Source organism: Sturnus vulgaris, chromosome 9 (assembly GCF_052056855.1).
Source record: "Sturnus vulgaris isolate bStuVul1 chromosome 9, bStuVul1.hap1, whole genome shotgun sequence".
In the NCBI taxonomy this organism is placed as follows: domain Eukaryota; kingdom Metazoa; phylum Chordata; class Aves; order Passeriformes; family Sturnidae; genus Sturnus; species Sturnus vulgaris.
This window is the reverse complement of record NC_142251.1, coordinates 21,536,323-21,559,182: the sequence shown is the minus strand read 5'-3', so window position 1 is coordinate 21,559,182 and position 22,860 is coordinate 21,536,323. Positions and strand designations below refer to the sequence as shown.

The following is a 22,860-nucleotide window of genomic DNA, read 5'->3' as shown; positions in this document are numbered from 1 at the left end:
CACTTCCAAGTATTGAAATTCGCAGTGCAGTAAGCAATAATAAAGTGGCGTAGAGCTGAAAGTCTTGTTTATTTTTTCTTTATTAGCTACATATACAATAATATGTATGTATGGTACAATGATGCATATACAAAGCTACTTTGGAGGAAAATAGCATTTCTGTAGTTGTCTCTCTGTGGTCAAAGTTGGCAATCTATTTTAAATTAGAGTATCTATAACAACAGTTATTTCCTGACATTAATTTTATTGCAAGCTGTGTCTTCACAGGGCGGAGCTGGTTTTACACCCATCATGTTACACCCCGCCTGTTGTGCTCGAGCTTGCATTTAGCGAAGGTACGTCTGTCTGCGTGCCGGGGCCGGGCAGTGCCAGGGCGGGCGGTGCCCGGGGCTGGCGGTGCCGGGATTATTCCGGCGGTGCCCGGGGCTGGCGGTGCCGGGATTATTCCGGCGGTGCTCGGTGCTGGCGGTGCCGGGATTATTCCGGCGGTGCCCGGGGCTGGCGGTGCCGGGATTATTCCGGCGGTGCCCGGTGCTGGCGGTGCCGGGATTATTCCGGCGGTGCTCGGTGCTGGCGGTGCCGGGGCGGGCGGCGCTCGGGGCGGTTCCGCCCCTCCCTCGGGGCGGGGCCTTCAGCGCGAGACGGCGCCTCAGGGCCGGGCGGTGCTTCCAGGGCGGAGAGGCCCCGCCGGGCGGAGCGGCTGCCGGGGAGGCCCCGCACCAGGTAAACACACCGGGTGAACGCCGGGAAGCCCGCGGCCCCTCAGGTACCGCGGGCGGCGAGCGGGGCTGCGGGCGGGGCGGGCACCGCTGGCCGGGGCCTGCTCGGTGTCGGGGCGAGGAGGAGCGGGGAGGGGCTGCGGGTCTCGGCGGAGCGCCGTGTCAGGTGCGTTGTGAAGGAGGCGAAGGCGGAGGAGAAGCGTGCGGAGCCGCTTCTTCATGGCCCTGTCGGCTCCTGCAGCCCTCCGGCGGCAGTGCCGGCCTGGGCCGGGCCACAGCGGGGCCTGGGGCCTGGCGGAGCCGCGCCGAGGGGACCAGGCCTTGGCGCCAGGCAAGGCAGGGATGGTCCTGCAGGGCTGGCCAAGGTGAGTTCTGCGTGACGGTCGTGCCGGCCCCTTTGTGAAAAAATACCGAAAACCCAAGTTCAGCAAGGAGGAGCGTTAGCATTGGCAGTAGTTCTCCAGGGAGAAGCTGCCTGTGCCCTTAGGAGCAGGATCTCTGAGGGAGCGTGGTGTATCGTTCTCAGAGAGGGAACAAAGGATGGTGAAGCGGCAGATGTTGTGACCATACTCTTCTTAAAACAATGCGGCCAAGGGGAACGAAGCCAAAGGAGTGACCCAAAAGGTGACCAAAACCTGAACGTTGCTCCGTTAACTCGAAAATAGGTATCACTTTCCACACCCCAGTGTGTGCTAATGAAATAAGACGTGTGCATGCTTTGCATGCATGACTGAAGGCACACAAACTGCACCTGAATATGAAATGTCATCAACTGAAACTCTACCATATACCCTCCCTCAAAAAGACCAATATAAATACAGGTTGAGAGGGGCGGAGGTCAGAGGAGACTCCACCTTTGTATCGTGGGACTGTCCCGGGCTGTGCCTCACTCCTCCCCCATAGGAATGCCTGTTGGGTAAGGCTCCAACACGGAGCGCTCCCTCAGGAAATTCAGAGCCAGCTTCTGTTTGCGATTGTGCTTTTAGTCGTCTTCCACTCTAACGTACTGTTTGTCGGTGTATTACTCATATTTTTTGTGTTCATGCACTCCTGCAGCCGTTATGTTTATCACTGACAGTCCAGCGTTTCTGTTGCTCGGCAAATTACAATGTTTGGCACCTGAAGGTTGTTGAACACTTCCAGACCGTGGTCTGGTCAGGAGAGTTTGTTGGACATGACCAGACTCACAGGGTGTCTGTCACACTGTGGATCTGTGATTGTGGTAATTCTTACTGAATGTGACTGGACTCACAGTGCTGCACTGGCTCTGTGCTTCCCTTTTTAGTGCTAAATTTGCCATTCCTCAGAATCAGCCACCCCCAGCCCCTCTGGTATCTGAGGAACAGCTGAAATTCAAGAGGAGTTTTTTCTGCCAAATCTTCTTCTAAATGTGACAGAAAAATTTGTTTTACTGTTAACACAGTGCCCTTGTGGTGAAAAGTGCTGGAGTTCTGCACCGTTTTATCATATTTAGCAATGCTGAACTCTGTGCTATACCTGGTGATAACAAAGTCAGGGGTATTTGTTGGGGGTTGGGTTTCTTTCTTTTTTACTTAGAGAATTTTTTCCCATAAGTTCCTAAGAAAGTAACTACTGTAGTTATGTGTACTTAAGAAAAAAATTGCCAAGGTCTGGAGAGGAGTGTAGCATCTGACTTCACTTCTTTTTTTTTTTTTTTTTTTTTTTTTTTTTTTTTTTTTTTTTTTTTTTAAATTTTCTCTGGGAGTTTCTGAGTGGAGGGATACCGCAGGAATTTGGGGCAGGTAAAGGACCGGGCTGGGGGCAGCTGCTCTGTCTGGGCTTTGGGGAATGACGGTCAGACCTGCGGCTGGAAGGGAAGGAATTCACTGCCACTGCCATAACCCAGCCTGGAGCTGCCTCTGTTCTGCTGCTGGGCCCCACAGCCCCTGCCCTGCAGGGACTGAACCCGTGGTTCCAGCCACAGCCACGGAGCTTCTGATACATCTCAGCCACTGCCTTGGGATTTCTGCTCATTCCTGCTGTTCCAGCTTGGTGCTCCTCAGAGTCCTGCTGGGGCACCGGGATCGGCTGCACCGGGGTTTGTGAACCAAAGCCTCTCCTCCATCTCTGCCCGTCTGGGCACTGGGATTGACTGCCCCAGGGTTTATAAACCAAAGCCTCTCCTCCATCTCTGCCCGTCTGGGCACTGGGATTGACTGCCCCAGGAGTTTATAAACCAAAGCCTCTCCTCCATCCCTGCCCGTTTTGGCTCTGGGATTGACTGCCCCAGGAGTTTATAAACCAAAGCCTCTCCTCCATCCCTGCCCGTTTTGGCTCTGGGATTGACTGCCCCAGGAGTTTATAAACCAAAGCCTCTCCCAACCCTTCCCGTCTGGGCCCAGCCGCCATCACCACGTGCTGCCCGAGCCCTGCCCACAGCGCCCCCTGCTGGCCCGGAGGAATCACCTGCCCGGGGAGCAGCAGCGCCCCCTGCCGGCCGTGGCGGAGCACGGGAGGGTCCCTGGGCTCCTGCTCTGGTCGGTGTCAGCGCTGTGGCTGTTGGTGTTTGTTTGCCTTGTTATATACACTGGTAAAGAACTCGTATTCCTATTCTCATCTCTTTGCCTGAGAGCCCCTTAATTTCAAAATTACAATAATTCTGAGGGAAGGGGTTTACATTTTCCATTCCAAGGGAGGCTCTTACCTTCCTTAGCAGACAGCTCTCTTTAAAACCAAGACAGCATTAATCCATAATACAGTTTGTGTATATTATTGCCAGCACTTTCCTTGGGAAAAAGTATGGAAGTGAATTTAAACCTGCTTAATGGAGAACTGAGTTTTTAAAAAGCTCTGCTTTTGTTTTTTTCATGTAAGATTGTTTCATTTTTTTCATACAGCATGTCACACCCTGACCTAAATACCTGAATTTCTTGTTATATTCAGTGATACAGGATGCTGTTTCCTTTGGTATTGTGTGCAGTTATGCTGATAGGGAGCTGTAAAGTGCAAGAAGATGAATGGATTGACCCCACGGATATGCTCAATTATGATGCAGCATCAGGAACAATGAGAAGACCTTATAAGGTAGAAAAGAAAGGGTGTGTGTCTCTCCCATAAAGATAAATGCTGTTGGAAGATTGATTTTAAATGGTGACAGTAGATAATGATAGCACTATGGTGTTTTTAAGAGCTTATTATGTATTTTATATTTGAATCCATACATAGAAAAGTCTTTGTGTCAATGGTTAAAATTGCAAGGAAGAAATAATGTAATTAGTTCAGGACCTTTTCCTGGTGAGCTTCTGTTGCACTTAGATCAAGTCATATCAAGCAGGCTATTTGTATTTTCACAGGTAATGCTTGATTTATGCAGGTTGTGGCACCACAGGTTACTGCTCTGAGAAGTACTGGGTTAAGCAACTCTTGCTAGTTTCTCAAGTATAGCATTAAATATCTTGAAAATCAGGTTCCTAACTGATAAAAGCTGGGGGAGTTAAAGTTAATTATTGTATTTTATTTTAATTAACCAGTTTCCCATTTCTCATCTGGGACTATTGTGAAAGTCAATGGTGTTTTGTAATGCTGGGCCTCAGTTTCAGAAGGAAGATCAGAATAGGGATTGAGTGCTGTACTATTTAATGATTCATTAACATTGAAGAGAAGATGAAGTGGGGGAAAATTGGTTTTAACAAGATGAATTGTCTGTCTTGTATGAGCAGTGGACTCTAAATACCATGAGGTGCATGTTGGTTATGTTGTGCATGTGTGCACACATGGCTCTGTAAACTGGAGGTGGTTGTAGAGGAATCCTTGACTTTTGCCATTAATCAGTTTTCAAGTTTGGTTTTACAGTCTTGAGCAATACTGTTTAAACACTACAGGACATAATTTTCTGAAGCTTAAAAGATGCAGAGTGATAGTCATTAGCATCCTTAAGATCCAGCAGCAAGCATTGAAGTCTTGAAGCCTGGAGCCCAACTGCATTGGCTTTTATAAAAAAAGTAGTAGCTGTATTGTCTCCTGAAAAAATAGAACTACATCTTAAATGACAAAAAATACTACTTTGTGTTAGTCCCTCTTCTCAGGATTTCTTGTCTGCTCTGCAGAGAGTTTTTAGGTGGACAGGCTGTGTGGGCCGCTCAAGCTCCCATAAACCAAACTTTGTTTCAGCATGAGTTCACAGATTTGTGTGCTGTTGTGCTTCCTCTTGGAGACTTCCCTCAGTGTACACACGTGGCTGTGTAGAAGCAGCACTGCTCAGACTGGATCTGAGTAATGAACAGAAAGCAGAGTGCTCTGGAGTAGAGAATGGCAGGCAGCTCAGAATGGGGTTTGTGTTTACTTGCAGTCTGGCTGGTGATGTGGCCAGCTGGACTGGGAATTTGCCTGGCTGTAAACTGCCCCTTTGCCTGCTGAGTCAGTTTTTAGCCAGTGCCATTATCTAATCTAATGCACTCTGTGGATCACCAGCCCTCAAAGGAGGGGAAAGGGCAAGTGGAGGAGGACAGGCAAGGCCTCACCTTTTGAAGGCAGTGTGCATTCAGATAAACTCTAAGCAGTTGTCCATCTGGAGCCTAAAATAACAGCAGAGAGGCAGCTGGAATGTCAGTGGGAGAGTATTAGTAGCAAAGATATATACTCAGTTTTTAGCTCCTTTGCTTCTTCTTAAGTGATGTGGCTGTAGAAGTGTAACAGTTGGTCAAATTCTTGGATTCTAAAAATATGTTTTTCTTTTGTAATTTTAGCCAAGCTATCATGACTCTGAGGAAAAGACTGTGGATGATTCAGTCAGTACTGAAATCTCAAGTTGTTCCAGGGTAATAGATTCCTTGCAACACAAGGTTTGTTCTTCAGAATATTTTCCAGTGTTTAATAGTTTTTGCTTTCTGATGATGCTCTTCTGGATAGTATTGAACAGATGCATTGCTAGCATAATTTATGCTTTTTGGAGGGGGAATCTCTTGGCAGAGGAGAGACTAGAAGTGGTTTGAATTAATTTTCAAGTTGTTGTTCTGCCTGCAAAGGTCTGTTTCCTGATGTGTTATATAGTGTAACAAGGTCGATAGGAGCTAGGTGCTTCTGTCCAGTGTTAACAGTTCAAAGGTGTGGTGCTGATGTTACCCCATGCTCTTCTCAAGCTGTTCAGTCTTGTTTGATTTTAAGAGTTGGGTTGTGGGCACAAAGAGACCAAGGTAATGTGCAGAGCTGCAGCTCTCAGGTGATGCTGTCAAATCCTCTCCCAGGATGTGGGGATGCTTGTGTGGCTACTGGGGCCCTCACTGCCCTCAGCCATTTGGATACCCAATGGGTTATGTGTCATTTTAATGTTGTTTTAGTTAATTAGAATTTTTGGAAGTTCCCTCTTTTATTTCCTGATTCAAACTTAAAATGTAAGGAGATCCAGATGTTTACATTTGTTTCTAGCCTTACTGAGGTCAGGATTTGAATATTACTAGCTGATGTGAAATCTCCAGTACTACTGGCCAGTCCCATTGAAAGTAGTATCTTCAGAAACTGCTCATGCTTTTTATCTGACATACTAACCATGGAATCATTCCTAAACTAAAGAAATGTGCCCCTGTTAATCCTGAATTTAATGTATTGGTCTATTTTTCCTATGAAGAAACTGGTTTGAGCAAAGTGAATAAAAGCGTCTTTTGCACAATTGCAGATTGCAGAGTGTGAGAAGAGGAATGCCAAATCACACGAGAGCCGTAGCTTTTATATTTTTAAGCGATACTTGAATAAGATTTTGAATGAAGCTGGAAAACTTGGCCTTGTAAGTATTGAACAGTTACTTAAAAAATACTTAATTAAAATGAATTAATATTACTGTTTTATGTAGTTTTCGCGGTTACCAAGCATTGAGTAATTATGCTGGTGTACTTTAAATGAAATTAAGGGAACTGAATGGCAGAGGAGAAGATGATAGAAGTATGTGCATCCAGTACTGCTGAGGAGTCACAGTTGTCATTTGATCTGTAAGAATGACAGGAGGAAAGGTTTGTGAATTCAGTGTGTCTAAACATCCGTTGCTGGAATGCAGCTATAGGAACACCTTGGTCTGGTCATGTTATTGGCTGGAGACTGGAAGGAGCCAGGTCTGGGTTGTTTGTTATAGACTTTTAAGGCCTGTATTGTAGGTCTGCCATTTTAACCTGCAGAGGGTGGAAGTGAGGACAGGTAACCTGTGAGGAGTACAGAGAGATGATCCAAGCAGGGACAGGGATCAGGTTAGGAAAGCTGAAGCCCAAATAGAATTAAACCCCTCCTTAAGGGATGCCATCCAGAGGGACTCTGACACGCTTGAGAGGTGGGTCCGTACAAAACTCAGGAGGTTCAGTGAGACCAAGTGCAAGGTCCTGTACATGTGCTGGGGCAATGCCAGGAACAATAATAGGCTTGGGTGGAGAACGGATTGGGACTGTCCCTCGGGGAAAGACTTGGGAGTCCTGGTGAACCTGGCAATGTGAGCTTGCAGCTCAGAAAGCCAGAGGATCCTGGGCTGCATCCAAAGCAGTGTGGGCAGCAGGGCAAGGAGGGGACTCTGCCCCTCTGCTCTGCTGAGACCCAACTGCAGCTCTGGGGTCCCCAGAGAAGAACATGGACCTGTTGAAACAAGGCCAGAGGAGGCCACAGGGATGATCAGAGGGCTGGAGCATCTCTCCTACAAGAACAGACTGAGAGAGCTGGGGCTGTTCAGCCTGAGAAGAGAAGGCTCTGGAGGGACCCTTTGAGTACCTAAAGGGGGGCCTATAAGAAGGACCTTTTGCAGGAGTGTGCAGTGCTAGGACAGGGAGAATGGCTTTAAACTGAAAGAGAGGAGGTTTAGATTAGATATTGGGAATAAATTCTTTGCTCTGAGGGTTGTGAGGCACTGGAAGAAGTTACCTACAGGAGTTGTGGATGCCCCATCCCTGGAAGCATTCAAGGCCAGGCTGGATGGGGGCTTTGAGCAATGTGATCTAGTGGGAGGTGTCCCTGACCATGAGGCTTGGAACTAGATTATCTTTAAGGTCCCTTCCAACCTAAACCATTCAGTGATTCTAACCATCAAGCAATAGTAGCTTATTAGAGTTTCCATATACCTTATTACTTTATGCAGAGGTTTCAGCTGGGGTAGAGTGAATTGTCTTCCTGGTAGCTGGTGCAGTGCTGTGTTTTGGATTCAGTGTGAGAGCACTGTTGATAACACACTGGTGTTTCACTTGTTGCTCAGTGGTGCTTTCTCTCAGCCAAAGACTTCTCTGTGCCTCAGGCCACCAGGAGGTGCAGGAGGAGCAGTGAGGGAGCATGGCCAGGACAGCTGAGCTGAGCTGGCCACGGGGACATTGCAATCCATGGCTGCTGTGCTCAGGATCAACTGGGGATGTTGGCTGGGAGGGGCTGATCACTGCTGGAGGATGGGCTGGGCATTGTCCAGCTTGGGGAGCAGTTGCATTGTGCACCAATTGTGCACCATTGTGTTCTTCTGGGTTTTACTTCATTCTTTCTTTTTTCATGACTAGTAGTATTATTACCATTGCATTTTATTTTGTTTGCTGTGCTTTTTTACCTTTTTTCTCATTCTCCTCCCTACCAGTAGAGATATTGGAGGGAGTGAGTGGCTGCATGACACTTTATTTGTTGGCTAAGCACTTTATTATATTGTCTTGGGAGATTTTGTTTATTCAGAGGTAGAAGAATTGCTTCGTAGTAATAAGCAAAATTACTGTTAAATAAGGAACATTACATTTAGCAATGTAAAACTTCTTATTTTAGTATTGAATAGTTTCTGTCTGTATTATCCAGCTGTGACTGAGGCACACATAGTGTATATGTAATTATTACTTGTTAATGAGCACTGGTTCTGAAGTCTTAGTAACAGGTGAGATAATTCACTTTTTTTAGGGTTTTTTTGTATAGAATTGAAGGATTACAAACCAGTTGAATTGCGTTTCATGTAGTTTAGATGAAATAAAAGGTTATAGAATCATAGTGTGTCCCCTGTCCCATGTTTTCATGTTGCAGTCTGCTTCAGAAGGGTGCTGGTACAGAATTAATATCATCAGACTTTGGCCTATGGATGCATTTCTATTTCCAAGTGAGCAGCTGTTAACCATTGTTTTGCTTTGCTTTGCTTTGAATTCAGCCTGAGGAAAATGTGGGCCATGTCCATTATGATGCTGAGATCATTCTTACAAGACAGACATATCTGGAGATCCTCAGGTTTGTCAATGAGGAAGCCTGGCAGCCAGGTGCCCTGGATGAGGCACTGAGTGATATTTTGATCAATTTTAAACACCATGATGATCAAGCTTGGCGGTGGAGATTTGAAGATGCCTTTGGAATTGATCTATATAATTTGTTTTTGGTAAGAGAATAAAGGTTGATTATTGATTTTTAATTGTTGTTTTCTTCAGTTTCTCTGTGCTAGTCAATTAATATTACCATTTTAACTCCAGAGATAAAACAATTCTTTCCATCATACTTGTAGTGAGTCACTTTTTTTTTTTTTGTGGCTGCTGAAGCTTGTATTTGCTTTAAGAAGGAATTCAAGTATTTTATTCCTGTGGTCATCTGTTCTCATTGTAGCTTTGGTTTGGGGCTTTTTTTCTGCTGTGCTTTTTGTTGTTGTTGTTTTCGTTTGGGGTTTTTTTTGGTGTGTTTTGGGGTTTTTTGGTTTTTTTTTGTTTTCTATATGTGGTGCCAGACTCATGCTCTAGAACTTTCTTACCACTAGAACTGACACCTCATGCATTATGAATCTTCCAGGTTTGTCTCTTGTTCATGTAGTTGTTGAAGCTGTTGGCTTCTCCAAGAGTTGGAATATATACTGAAACAAGTATATATTTGAACTCCTATAGGTCAGAAACAAATTTATAGAAAAAATTGTATAGTGTGGGAGAGAAGAGCATGACTATGGTAATTATAAAGTGCTAAGCTGAGGATCTCTAATAAGCTGAAGCTTTCTGAATAAATCTTTACAATTCAAAAAATGCCAATGTTTTATGCTGACATAATCTTGCAAGTAGCCTGTCCAGATATGAGGGGTCCCTGGAATCCAGATGACAAAAGCAGGCTGTCAGTAATTTCTGATAAGTGCTTCTCTGAAGTGTTGCTGCTGGTACCCCGACTGTAACTTTGTCTCTTTACCGAAGTGCAGGAGTTGGCAGGTCTGTGGTTCATAGCAGGCACAAACTGCTCAAGCACCGACTGGCACCGATTTGATAATTTAAAAGTGTGGTCGCTAATGTAACAAATGTCCTAAGGAAGAGATAACTAAATATCACAAGAAACAAATGAGCAATGTAAGGCTGTGACAGGAATGAGTATTAGTACTGCCATGAAACTGTCCTGCCTTGTGCTGCTCAGATGGGCTGTGGAAGCAAGGAAAAACTTCTCAGCTGTTCTGTGTAATTGACATTAGTAAAAACAAGAGTTAGAAGTTTCTTCATGTGTGTACTGGCAGTAAGCTTGGAAAGTTCCAAATGTGGGTCATAATTCTTTCCTCTTTTCTGTTTCAGCTACTCTTGTGCTTAGTGTGCATTGTAACTGTAATAACTACAGAACTCTGGACACGCGTTCGTTGGTTGGTTCAGCTAAAACGTTTTCTAATAGTAAATTTCTTCATCAGTTTTGGATGGAATTGGGTTTACTTGTTTAAGGTAAGTTCTGTAATCTTAAGGCTTTTTGGCTTAGAACTTTACAGTAATGAGGGAGTTAAGGTTGTTTAGTTCCTTTGGTTAGTTTACATATAGCTTCTAATTAACTGCAAAATTAAAAAATGGATAAACATTTTCTTTTGCATGTTGGTGAGTGTGTTAAATCTAAAGAACAAAAGAAACCCTGACAACTTTATCCTGCTTTAGAGGTGCACAAAATTCAGAGAGCACTAGAACTCTGATTTCACTACGTGGGCAAGGCAGATGTGACCTCTGACTAAAGCAGCTTGGCAGAAAAGTTATGCAGAAATATATTCTGAGGAGTTTTTTTCTTAAGATTCACTGGTAGAAACTGTGTTTGATGTGATAGACCAGATAAATGCCTCATTAATGGTGACTGAGTGGCTGATGGTACAATGGGATGAGTTTTATTGAGGAGGAATTTAAGCTACCCAATCAAAACCCAGCCACAAAATCTGCCCTCACATCTTGTCAGTCAGGATTGAGCTGCAGCCTGTCAGACCCAGGGATAGCAGAGTGCTGGAGAGTGGGATGGCTCTGCCATGGGGGTGGAATGCCATGCAAGTGGTTTGGGCTGGGGCAGTCGGTTTTGCAAGAGATGATGTGACTGCAACTGATAATCAAACCAGAAAAAATTCAAACTGTAAGCCAAAGCTATAATAAATATGGGTATTTCTTATGGGAATTATTTGAAAATAAAAGAGGATGTTTTAACTAGTAATTGCATGATAGTTGTGTCTCTATTCCAGAAACATTTTAAGGAAAGATGTGTTCTGTTTACTTTTGCCTTGAACTTGTATCTTTGCATATTGGAGTCTGGTCCTTTGGCAGTTCAGACTCCTTTTGGAGAATAACTTGGAGGTAGCCATTATCTCAGGGGTTTTGTCCATTCTTAGGAAGTTCTTAGAATTTAACTCCATTAAATTGTTTCTGAATACATATTACATGGGGAATTGTCATTACAAGGGGACAATGGGGAAATTTTCATTTATGTGGGGAACTCTGAAGGCTGCTGAGAGCAAGCATGGATAGCTGAGGAGCAGCACTCCTGGCTGCAGGAACCTCAGTCCGTGTTTGGCCCCCTGCTGTCCCTGCAGATGGCCTTTGCTCAGCACCAGGCAGAGATCGCCAAGATGGGCCAGTTCGACGACGTCTGTGCCGAGAAGCTGGACTGGCAGGGCAGTCTCTTTGGTAAGTTCTTGTCTTGGTACTTTGCAGTAGAATATCAATTCAATACAGAATATCAATTCATAGTATCCCAGGATACTCACATTTCTTCATGAGCAGTACAGGGAATTTTCTTCAATTCACGATGATGTGATTTTACCCTTTTTCCATCCCATAAGACTTTGTTTTCTAGGCCTTGGGAGGAGAGCTGATCACAGCACTGTACTTGGGGTATGTCATGGTATTACTTCTTTTTCTTGTAACTTATTTGTGCTTCCCCAGCCACTATCCCCAGCACCATTCAGTGCCGTTTACCAAAGACAGGCACAGTTCAGGACAAGGATTTTTTTCATGTATCAGGACTGTGAGTACAATGGATTTCAGGAATTGGATCTGTAATTGTTTATTCAGGTGTTATTATTTTACAGAGAAAGCTGATTTTTTTATTAGCTGTTATTTCTATCCAGTGCTATAGCAGGTAGATGAAGTGTAGCAGCTCTTAGAGTACTTGTTTTGGTCTTTGTGTAATTTCTTGACATTGTTCTGTTTTGATACGTCAGAGATTTATGTTCTCACTGCAGTAAAACCAAACTACAGAAACAATGATGTCATGAATCTCTTGTTTATAATGTAGAAGTTCCCTTAAGAAGTAAGACTTCCTGCTTGTAACTAAAACAGACTCTTGAATGTAGCAAGCAAAGCAGGTGATTTCAGTCTCCCTGCAGACTGGCAGATGGGCAATAACACAGAATGATGCTGTGTCAGTAATGGTGAACATAGTGTGCAAGTTCATAGTTTCCATACCTGAAATTTTTTTCCCTGAGGCTTCTGGGGACTGATCTTGCCTAAAGAGCTTTCTTGTTTATACACAGGAAAACTTCAGGTTCTTCTCTTTCCAGCCTTCCTTTCCTGCATCACCTTGAGTGGATAAACTATACTGCCAAGCCAATTTCAGATATGTAAAAAAAAAAAATCTCAGTTTTGAATCATATCTGGAAGAGTTCTCTTCCATCTGTTACTGAAATGCTTCTTTCTATATTGCTGCTGTGTCACAAAATATATTTTTAAGAAGTAGTAAAAATATGTCTGTGCTTTGACTTCAGAATGGCTTAGAAGTGCATGGACATTTCGGGATGATCCCTGTCAGAAATATTATGAAACTCTGCTTGTAAATCCTGTTTTGCTGGTTCCACCAACAAAGGTATGTCCAGAGCCCAAAGGGACTGTTCATGGTGTTTGTTTCTGTGACAACACTGGTTTTCTGTTTATTTTTCTAGGCCTTGGCAATAACTTTCACCCACTTTGTAACTGAGCCTTTGAAGCATGTAGGACAGGGTATTGGTGAATTCATCAAGGCATTTATGAAGGAGATGCCGGTAATTCTGCAGATTCCAGCACTCATTATCATGGCTCTGGCTCTCCTGGTTTGTATACATTCATGTTACATTTAAAAGCTCAGTTTTATTTTTCAAATATTAAATGTGTTTATATTTAAGTATTAGCTATTATATTACTTATTTATACAACTGACCATATTTCTTATTCTTAGCACAAAGAAATTACTTCTGCAAAGGAATTTTTTCTTGACAAAGGCTTCATACTGCAGTTGGTCTAGGAATTAAAAGAGCCAAATTTTGTATTCAAACTGTATTCTTCTCCCACTCCCCAAGTGGTATATAGTAGCATTAAACTGCTTAAAATCTTAGACTCTCTGACAGTGTATTGCACCTTAGTTCCCAATTCTTGAGTCATTGAATCTTTGAGTACATCGTGATGCATGTAGTTGGCATTTAACATAAAAGAATTGAATTAGAGCCTTAAACATGTTTAATGTAGCACCAACAATGAACTGCATCCAGCCTGGCAGTTCCTGCAGCCTGGTCAGACTGCAGAAAGCTTGAGCTGGAGCTGGAGCCGTTCTCTTCACCTGAGCTTTCCTTCAGGGGCTTTCAGATATATGACAAGAAACCTCTGTGAAAACCATAGGCTGCAGATATATGGAGTTTTGCTCAGTTTGGGTTTTTTTCCTCTCCCCCAGGTATTTTGCTATGGTGCAGGATCATCAGTGTCTGTATTAAGATACTTAATGTCTTCTGAGAAGAAAAGTGCTCCTCTGCCTGCCAATGAGCAGGAGCAAATAGCCTTTGGGCAGTACGATGGGAGGACAGTAGAAGAGTATTATGTGCAGAGGCATCAGTATATTCCCAGAGGCCACCAGGACAGAGGGGATGCTTCCACAAGGCCTCTCCCCACGGTGAGAGTGGGCAATGGCAGCAGGAGCCTGGACACGGCACACGCCAGCGACGAGCCGGAAGCACAGGTACCACAGTCCTGTCACAGGGACCACAGCCCCTGAGCAGAGCCTGATGTGCCTCCTGGTGCTCTGGGAGCTGCCATTAACCTGAGCAGATGGCAATGGCATCTGCCAGAACACATTTAATCAACACACTTAACCCAGATCTGGGGGGAGAGGAGTTAAGGAAGTACACGTTCCCCTATGGACCAGTTTGGTAGAGGTGTCTTGGATGTGTTTCTTCTGGATAAGTATCTTGAAATGGCTAACTGCGACAGAAACTACTGAATTAAAACTCTTTATAGTAAAGTCATCTTCAGTTTTGAGAGATCAGTATGTATTTCAGCCTGGGCAATCATGCTCACCCACAGAAGAAATGTGGAGGAAAAAAGCAGTGATGACTTCCCTGTAAACTACAGACAATTCAAAACAAGATTTATACTCTATATGGGGCAAGTTAAGTTTCCTAAGGTGGGGAAAAAACCCTTTGTCATGCTTTGGGTGAGCCCTGCCCCTTGAGCTGGGATGCACTTGAAACAATAGATGCTGTCACTTTGATTGTTTAATTAATAGATAAATACTAATTTTTTGCAGAACAGGTTGTACACTGAACATGAAGTTCGACTTGAAACCCTCAAAGCTGAAAATCTTACTGAAGAAGCTGCACTTAAGCAGCAAAAACAGGAGACGGACAAAGCAGAGGGAAAGACTGGAGAAAACTGTGACCCTAATAAAAACCTAGAAGGGAAAAGTTCTGCTGTGGAACCATGTGAAGAGAAGAAAGAAAGTGCTTTACATAACTCCCAGGAAAGAGACTAAGAAAGACCCAGGCTCTGCTGTAAGTTTTGTTTTACCTTTACTTGTCATGTACTTGCTAATTCTACTCTCATTCTCAAGTATAGAAGAGAGAATATCAGTAAGCTGTTAGGTGGGGTTCTAAAATCTGGGAGAGTGAGTATCTGCACTATGTCTGGAATCTGAAATAAAGGTGTTAAGTAAGATGATACAGCTTTAAGTGGCCAAAAACCCCAAGGCTTCTGGAGTGTTGCTGCTTGTTGGAAATCGGGTTGGTCTAGTTAAGTTTTGAGTGATTCCTGTAACACTAATAACTAGCCCGGATGTCTCAGGTCTGTCTTAGGATTTATGTTCTTCAAAATCAGTTTGCTTCTTGTCAGCTTGGTTTTAGGACAGCTTACAGATTTCCTCCTGGTGTAATGATTTGCAGAGAGTGAGAACCTGATGTTGTAGCAGGCAATTTTTAAGCAGTTCAAAGCTGACCAGGGCCAGGACCAGGAGCTACCCTGGGGATGGACATTCCAGTGGTTGTTTCCCAGAACTCCCCCAGCCCAGCTTGTCCTTAGCCACAGCAGGAGAGGAGCTGAGGTCAGGTACAGGAAGCAGCACCTGTGCATTTCCTGTGTGTGACACTGGAAATTGGAGTGCTGCAGGAACTGCCCCAGTCCCATGGGAGTTGGTGCCCAATGCCCACCACCCCTGTGATTCCTGGTGCATGGGGCACGTACCACACAAGCTGTAGAGCAGCATGAGCAGCTGTTTCTTGAAAGTGCACGCTTCTTGAAAACTTCTGTTCTGAATTAATGTAGGAAACAGTTAACTAAATATTACCAAGAAATGCATCATGTTTGAAAAAACTGTTTTTTATTAAACAGAATTAAAACTAGGATTTAATTTTTTATAGAAATTATTGTTTCTTCCAAACTGTGTTTCTGTAAAGAGACTAAAGACTGAAGCTATTTCTCCTTTTTTTTAAATTATTTTTTTTTAAAAAAGTATAAAAGAAAACAGAACTTTTTGTCAGGAGGTACAAATCAGGGGGGGAAAAAATCAAGTTTTCTTTAAAAAGAACATAAAAATTTAAGTCTTACACTAGATTGTGACAGTGGTAGAATCCACTCATGAGCAATGAGAGAACTGACAGAAAAAAAAATCTTCATAATCTTGATAGACTAGAGGCAATTAAGAAGACACAGTTACCAGTACCTCAGACACTGCTCTGACAGCAGCTGCCAACTGCAAGAGTAGGGGCAGTTCTGTAACTACTGCTCAGCAGTGTAATGCTGCTGCTATTTCTGTGAAAAATCAGGAGAAAGGAGACAAAGCTGCTAATTGTAGTCATCTTAAAAAAGGCAAGTGTGCTTTTCCAGCAAATCAGAATGATCCCTAGGATGCTGCTGTACAGTGCATGCCTCTGGGGTCTTCAGCTGGAGCTGGGTCCCTTTATAGCTGAGGGCAAATGGACTCTCTGTTCATCCATTCTCTTCGCTTGTGAGCGCAAAATGAGGCTGAAAAAATCCTCGTCTGGTACAGTGGGGCCTTTGGCAGCTCCTGGAGGAGCACATCTTTGATCATCCAGTCTGGAACCCTACAGACAGACCAACAACAAAAGCTGCATATTTACAGGAAGATATGGAGTAAGTGAGCAATATTAAGTGAAAAAACTACCAAAAGCTTTTGGTATCAGATTTAAACTAGTAGAGAGATTTAATTTAAGTTTTGTTTCAAGTTAAACTTGCTAAATGAAATTATTAAGAGTCCAAGTGTAACTAAAATGTCTCCACGTGTCTGTAAATGACCCCCCCACGTTCAGTTCTTTGACATATTGCAAAATGAGATTTAAGTGTCCTTAGTTCAGAAGGGAATTTTTAGCATTGGTACAGGGTGTTTCTGGTATCACAGACCAGGAGGTATGGGTGTCTTCCTTTCCTTACACAAGGACTAAAAAATGGCTGCAGTGGTGTGAGATTTGGGAAGGCATTCCTTGGAGGCCCCTTGCCTCCACACTGTGCAGCTGGGTACAGTTTAATGCCAAGGTTACAGAGCAGGTGGGAAACCCTGCTGGGCTGGGCTCTGCTCCTTGCACACAGCTGGGCCAGGGTGTTCTCCACAGGACCCGGCTGCCGCTGGAGGGCCCTGTGGCCACAGGAGCAAAAGCTTTCAGCATAGGTGCACCTGGGACAGGCACCCTTGAGCCAAAAAGGCTCAAAGGCAGCAACCCTGATTAAATATTAAGATTAAACATTTTTCCATTCCTAAAAGAATATTTCTAGATTCTTTGCTGTAGACTCAATGCCAAGTGCTGCTTTCTCACCCAGGCTACCATACTTACTGACCTCTGGAGAATTCAGCATCTGAAATTTGTATTTTGGGCTGCTTATCAACCCATCAGACAAACCAGCAAGTCGTTTTAATTCTTTTTGGTCTAACTGGTATATGCACATGCTCTAACGGAAAATCAGTCACCTCACTTGTATATTGCTATAAACTATAATTTAAACTTAACCTCATGGAAATCTTATTACCAAAACCTGGATACTGAATTCTTTCAGTTGATAAATTAGGATTGCTGGTGTATCAGGTGCCCTCCCTAGCAAGCCAGGTCTAAACACTGGAAACCATTTTACATACTTCTTGTAATAGCCTCACTTGTTTTTCTTCACTTTTTAAGCATTTCTTACTTTTAATAGTTATTGTGGTATAAATACCAAAATTACACTGACTAGACACTAGATAAATAAAAAAACTCCCAACTCTTGTGCTCGTATGTTCTTCCTTATCTGCCAGATCAACGTGCATCTTGCAGCACATGATAAACAGAGTGGCTTCCTTGCAGGAATTGAGTAGCAGGAGGCACAGATGCAGTGCCCAGAGGCAGAGGAGGCTGTTGTTAAGCACTAACCTGGCATTTGATGAGTATATCGAAGAAGTCGTCATCCAGGTCCCTGTTGCTGCTGGCCACGAGGTGGCCCAGCACGGCGTGGCTGCCGCGCTGCCGGAGGCGCAGGCCGGGCAGCTCGCTGAAGCTGGCGCGCTGGTCATCGAGCCGGCGGCTCTGCGAGCTCGCCAGCAGCTCCAGGAACTCGTCCGTGTGCGGGGACACCACGGACGTGGAAAAGGCTGCCGGGACACACAGAACAAGGGCAAGTTAGCCTAGGAGTCAGTTCACTGCTGTAGTGAGTCTTGCATGCAAATACATTTTGAAAATAGTATTTGGCAAAACTCAAGGCAAATAGAGATTTTACTTTAAAAAAAAAATTACATTTTATCATCGTTTTAGGCGGAGTAGAGGATGTTGCCACTGAAGCGGCTGACAGTCTGTTTTTCTCCTGGAAGCAGCACCTCTGATCGTCCATCCTGTTACTCTGGAACCGACTCAGCAGATCAAAGAACCCTTCGTCTGCCATTGTCTCACGACTGCTTTTCTGAAAAGGAGAAGATTTAGGGTGTTTGACCTTACAGTGCCTACAGCTGCAACAACTGAGTTTCAGTCCAGTGATATGTTTGATATTTACATATCTGAAATTTATTAAATGAATTTTTTAGTCAACCATTTCTACAGCCAGAGATCTGTCATAGCAGGAGATGCTAATAAGAGGGCAGCATTTTGAAGAGTGAAATGTATTAGAAATGTTTCATTCTCTGAAAGGGAAAGAAGCAGTTCTCTGATCATGGTACAGTGGGAGTTATTCCTCCTCAGCCATTAATCCAACAAAACCCCGAATGCCCATGAGAGGAAAAGAGCAACAATGAACAGTTGCCATTGGCTCCTAAGGTATATGACCAAATAACTCAGTTCTTTGATTTTGAATTGACTTCTCTCAAGAGCATAATAACCTAAAAAATATGTCTAAAATATCTCCCACTGCCTGAATCAGGAGAACTAGATTTTGTTAATTTTGGAGAAGTGGAGGCTAGAAGAGACTTAAAAATAAAATTTATTTGCAAGCTGAGCTCTAATTTAAAAAAGTCCACCACAAATAAAATGTTTCAGTAGTAGGAAAATCTTAAAGCTGGCACCACCCCTGAGTGAGCTGTAGAATGACAGATTCTGCATCAGTTTAGAGCCACAGTGTTTAAGTCAAGTTAAATCAAACAGGACAGCTGCAGGAAGGTGTTTTCCACAATTCTGATCACACAAAGGCCATGACCTCCACAGCTCACCACACCTACCCTCTGAGAGTTTGGAAGTCGATGATCAATGGAATTACTGGCATCCTGCAAAACTTTGGAGGTGGTGCCATTTTTGTACTTTTTGCCTTTTAGTCGATTTACAAAATGAAGTTTTGCTGAAGTTTTGGCAACCAGGGGTTTCTGCTTAGCAAGAATCTCACTGTTCCAGTTTGGAACCTAAGAAAACAAGAGTCAGGAAATTAAGCCTTCTGATTTTATTTACCAGTACTGTTACCTCTTACGTGCTGCTGCTTTTCCTCCCCAGAGTGAGGCAGCTTTACACTATTTCATTCTTGCAGCCACAAGGATGTGGTTACGAGTCCTGAGCTGCTGTTAGCAGGTTAGTGCTGTTACTGGTCAGTCTGAGAACTGAACTGTGCTGTAACACCTTATGGATTAAAACATGATCAGGGAGTGGTTTTAATTAAACACTGAAATTATCCTTGCTGACTGCAGTGCAGGAAAGGCAGTTAATAGAAGTGCTGAACTGCAGGCACTGCAGCTGGCATTTCCCACTTAGCATTTTAAAACTGGAAGGAAAAAAAAAATTTAAAACCCAGTCCATATTACAAAGTGTTAGAGCAAAATAAACCCTTATACAAATGCAGCTACTCAACCAGCCTTCCCTCAAGTTTTGATGTACACACACTTCTTAATAAAGACTGAAAAGAAAGAGGGAGACAAATGCCAACACAAGAACAAACAGGAATAACTACCCCTTTTCTCTAAAAAACAGCATGGATAGCTTTATCAACCTGACATTTTCCCTAAAACTTCCTCTAAAATAAACAGAATTATCCACATCTGACAGACTCCTGTAACTGAATAAAACCTCAGTTTTTTTCCTGATTTAACACCAGAAATCAGAGTCACAAATCTTCCAGCAACACTGCCTACCCAGTGGATTTCCCTTTTCAAGGTTTACTGAACACCAGCACACAGACTGAGAAGATGCCACCCTGTACACTCAAACACTGATGCTCAGGACAGGCATTGTTCTGTGTATTAGACATTCTTAGGAAAGTTACTCAAGTACTTTACCAAGAGCTTTTTTAAGCTCTAGCCTGCAACAGTAAATTAACGCCAGAAATCTACAGGACACATTCGAGTGTATTTAGGGCACAGACTGTTAGAGGATACATATTTTTAAAGTGCTCCCAGATAAATAAGATTCAAAGAGTAAGAAAATCCACCTGACAGTGGCCAAAAGCTTACAAGGTTCCCTGCAGAGGCCTTGCCCTAGACTAAACAGAGTGTTTCTAAAGCAGTACCCAAAGAGGCTCTTCAGCACCAGTGCTGAATTCTGCTGTAATGACTGTATTCATGCTTTGAGATTTTATTAACGTGAAGGCTTTATCTCACTTGAAGAGACTGGAATTAGATATCCCAGTGTGAAGGGAAAAATACCAGTTTCAGTCTGCCACTGGAGTCATTTATGCAGAACTGCCAGCCCACTGTTGAAAGGCAAAATGAGAAGGAAATCTCTCATAGACTGACACAAGGATTTTAATCAGGAACTCCCATGGCCAGGAGATTTCTGAGCTTGGGGGAAGTTGTTGGGCCTGTGACTCAGCTGTAACATTTCTGAAATGGCATCCTTACTCAAGATGGAGGTTGAAGTTTATGATGGTTTGCAACTTGGCCGAAATCTCAAAGTGAAAAACATAGCATGTACTTTTAAGTGCCTATAAAATGACTGTAACCAAAGAAAAAGTGTTCAGAAGACCTAAGCTAAAGCTTAGGAATTTTTTTCTGAATTACTTTCATGCTGCAACCTCAACCCATCTCTATAAAGAGATGAAAGAATTCCTTTGATGCTCATTATGGAACCCCATTCTTTCTCATTCATGCAGGAATAAAGCAAACTTCCCACCAGCCATTACGTGCCACATGCTGTTCCTACATGACAAAAGTATTATTTGTTAGTATTGTTAGACCTGCTGTTATGGAGCTTCTGTGATCAACTAAATTAAAAAGGGAGACAAATGGCACATCAGCACACCCTCAGATGTTTCACTGCACTCAGCAGCAGAACAGAAAGAAGCAAAGTGCCAACCTTTTCTGGTGTTAATTTCATAAGTTCCATGTTTTCCATACTGTAACGGCGTCCTCTTGGTCTGCCACCTTCAAGAGACAAATTCATCTTTTTGTTATTACAGTTTATGGTGTCACTTGCAAAGCTGTGGCTGTACTCATCTAAGGTCCAAGACACAGACACAGTCAGAACACACGAAGAAACTAAGCAGTAACCTGTGATTCACAGTATAAATCCTCCAGAAAAGGAGGTGCTGAAGGGGTCCAATACGGCAATAACCTTTTTTAGCTGCTGGGGAGAAAACCAAGCAACATTGCATCCTCAACCATGGTCAGTAAAGAACTCGAACAAGAGTTTCTTTTTGAAGTTCTCTGTTGGGGAAGTACTGCAGGAAGAGGCACATACCATTCAAACTGTTTTCCACTGCGTGGCTTTCTGCCATCATGGAATTGTTTGTGCTGTAGCTTAATCCAAGAACCATTTGGAGATCTGAGAGATTAAGTCTAGCCGTGAGTTCTCCACTTCTGTCTCCTACCTGCAAATAAAATAAGCAGTTGTATCATATCACCTTAACAAATACTTATATGTATAAGTGCAAAGCAATCCTTGTCCCCTTGGCTTCTGAGAGAAAAAGGCTGAAAGAGTTTTCCTGGTGGAAGACTGAGAACATCTTTTTAAAGAAGTAACAACTAACAGGTAACATAACAAAGCCTAAAATAATCTCTGCTAGGCTACTAACTTGGAGTCTGTGATGGCATTGTGAGTGGTGACACTAGAACTAAGCTGCCTGTGGTGAGAGGGGGCTGCAATAACATGGAATCAGTTGTCTCTGGAATCATTCAGAATGCAATCACTCAAAATCAGATGCATGAACATCATAAGACATCTGTGAGCGAGAGCAAAAAGCAATAGTGGGAGTATGAAAATCATACCTCTCTTGAAATCTCCAGGTGCCTTTCTGCAAAATGGATGGCTTGGTCATGATTTCCCAGAGCAGTATAAGCATTCCCTAAACTCCAGCACGCTCTTCCTTCCCCAATTCTGAAAACAACACACATTTGCAATTACACCTCTGCCTGTTGAACACCAGAGGTCAGGTTTTCACAGCACTGCCTAAGTAATTTGCTGGGCCAAAAAATGAAGGCAATCATCAGAGACCATTCTAACACCAACACATTAAATATTGTATTTAAAGGAATATGATCTGGTTATAAAGAAATACGAACAAATTTAATCTAAATTTTTAATTTTTAAGATCACAGCAAACAAATTAGTTTTATAAGATTGGAACATTGTATAACCTATTCTGCTTTTCCTCAGTTTCCTCAGTTATTAATCCTCCATATTCTTACTGACTTAAGAAGAGGTACATTTAAATGCTGGAAAAATTACAGTTGCACCCAACACTGTAAAAAAGGCTTCAGAAATCAGGATTATAATATAAACTTTACTTGCTGCTGTGTTATTCTCCTTCCCCCATCCCTTCCTGTTTTATTAACTTGTGGACAAGTAGAACACAGATTCTTATGAAAGTAGGTGAATTATTATAATGAACTCATGAAAGACAGATCTGTTTTTCTTTGCCTTAATTTACACAGACATGCTGACAGGAAATGATGTAGAAACATTCAATTATCAATTTGTCTTTCATCTCAGACTCACTAGCTGAAATACCATTATGAGTAATTTTTGTTTTCCACGTGAAAACCAAAGCCCAGCATTGAGGGAATTCACATTAATGCAGCTGTCACATGGGGAACAATGCCAGTAGAGTTGAAGGTAGCAGATTTGCTCTGAGTGTCACACATACATTAAACCATCTCTTAGGGCTTACTTGTCCTGTAGTTCCTGAGCAATCACAAGGTGTTTCAGATGATAATCAATTGCTTTCTCATAGTCCTGGAGCAGAGTGTAGGTGTTTCCCAGGCTGTAGCAGGCCTGTGCTTCCACAGCTCTGTCCTTCAGCTGCCGAGCCAGCTGCAGTGTCCTCCTGCAAGAGAGGGTCAGTCACCTCAGGAACCCCAGAAATCACTGCAAGGAAAAGCTTTCAGA

General features: G+C 43.2%; 2 protein-coding genes across 6 annotated transcripts in view; one reads left to right on the top strand and one right to left on the bottom strand.

Moving 5' to 3' along the window:
- Positions 1 to 596: 596 nt before the first annotated feature.
- Positions 597 to 18,150, top strand: CLCC1 (chloride channel CLIC like 1). 3 transcript variants are annotated; one of them, XM_014885532.2, is made up of 12 exons: positions 597 to 723; positions 3,624 to 3,764; positions 5,426 to 5,521; positions 6,352 to 6,459; positions 8,812 to 9,033; positions 10,187 to 10,327; positions 11,443 to 11,536; positions 12,616 to 12,713; positions 12,790 to 12,936; positions 13,551 to 13,832; positions 14,400 to 14,643; positions 17,881 to 18,150. In XM_014885532.2, the coding sequence occupies exons 2-11, from the start codon at positions 3,633 to 3,635 to the stop codon at positions 14,622 to 14,624; spliced, it is 1,545 nt and encodes a 514-aa protein (XP_014741018.1). In that variant the 5' UTR covers positions 597 to 723; positions 3,624 to 3,632; the 3' UTR covers positions 14,625 to 14,643; positions 17,881 to 18,150. The 3 variants fall into 3 exon arrangements, 2 of the variants coding, with proteins under 2 accessions (XP_014741018.1, XP_014741003.1); XR_015805491.1 differs by having other exon boundaries at positions 599 to 723; positions 14,405 to 14,643; XM_014885517.2 differs by having other exon boundaries at positions 671 to 766.
- Positions 15,443 to 22,860, bottom strand: part of GPSM2 (G protein signaling modulator 2) — a 28,072-nt gene continuing 20,654 nt past the window's right edge. For 2 of the 3 annotated variants that reach the window (XM_014885461.2, XM_088170104.1), the window contains exons 8-15: positions 22,643 to 22,798; positions 21,741 to 21,849; positions 21,214 to 21,343; positions 20,830 to 20,897; positions 18,774 to 18,950; positions 17,863 to 18,025; positions 17,503 to 17,720; positions 15,443 to 16,188 (exon numbers count right to left, since the gene is read on the bottom strand). In XM_014885461.2, coding sequence (XP_014740947.2) covers positions 16,024 to 16,188; positions 17,503 to 17,720; positions 17,863 to 18,025; positions 18,774 to 18,950; positions 20,830 to 20,897; positions 21,214 to 21,343; positions 21,741 to 21,849; positions 22,643 to 22,798 — 1,186 coding nt within the window. In that variant the 3' untranslated portion in view covers positions 15,443 to 16,023. The remainder of the gene's footprint in view (positions 16,189 to 17,502; positions 17,721 to 17,862; positions 18,026 to 18,773; positions 18,951 to 20,829; positions 20,898 to 21,213; positions 21,344 to 21,740; positions 21,850 to 22,642; positions 22,799 to 22,860) is intronic. The other variant, XM_014885470.2, reaches the window with a different exon arrangement.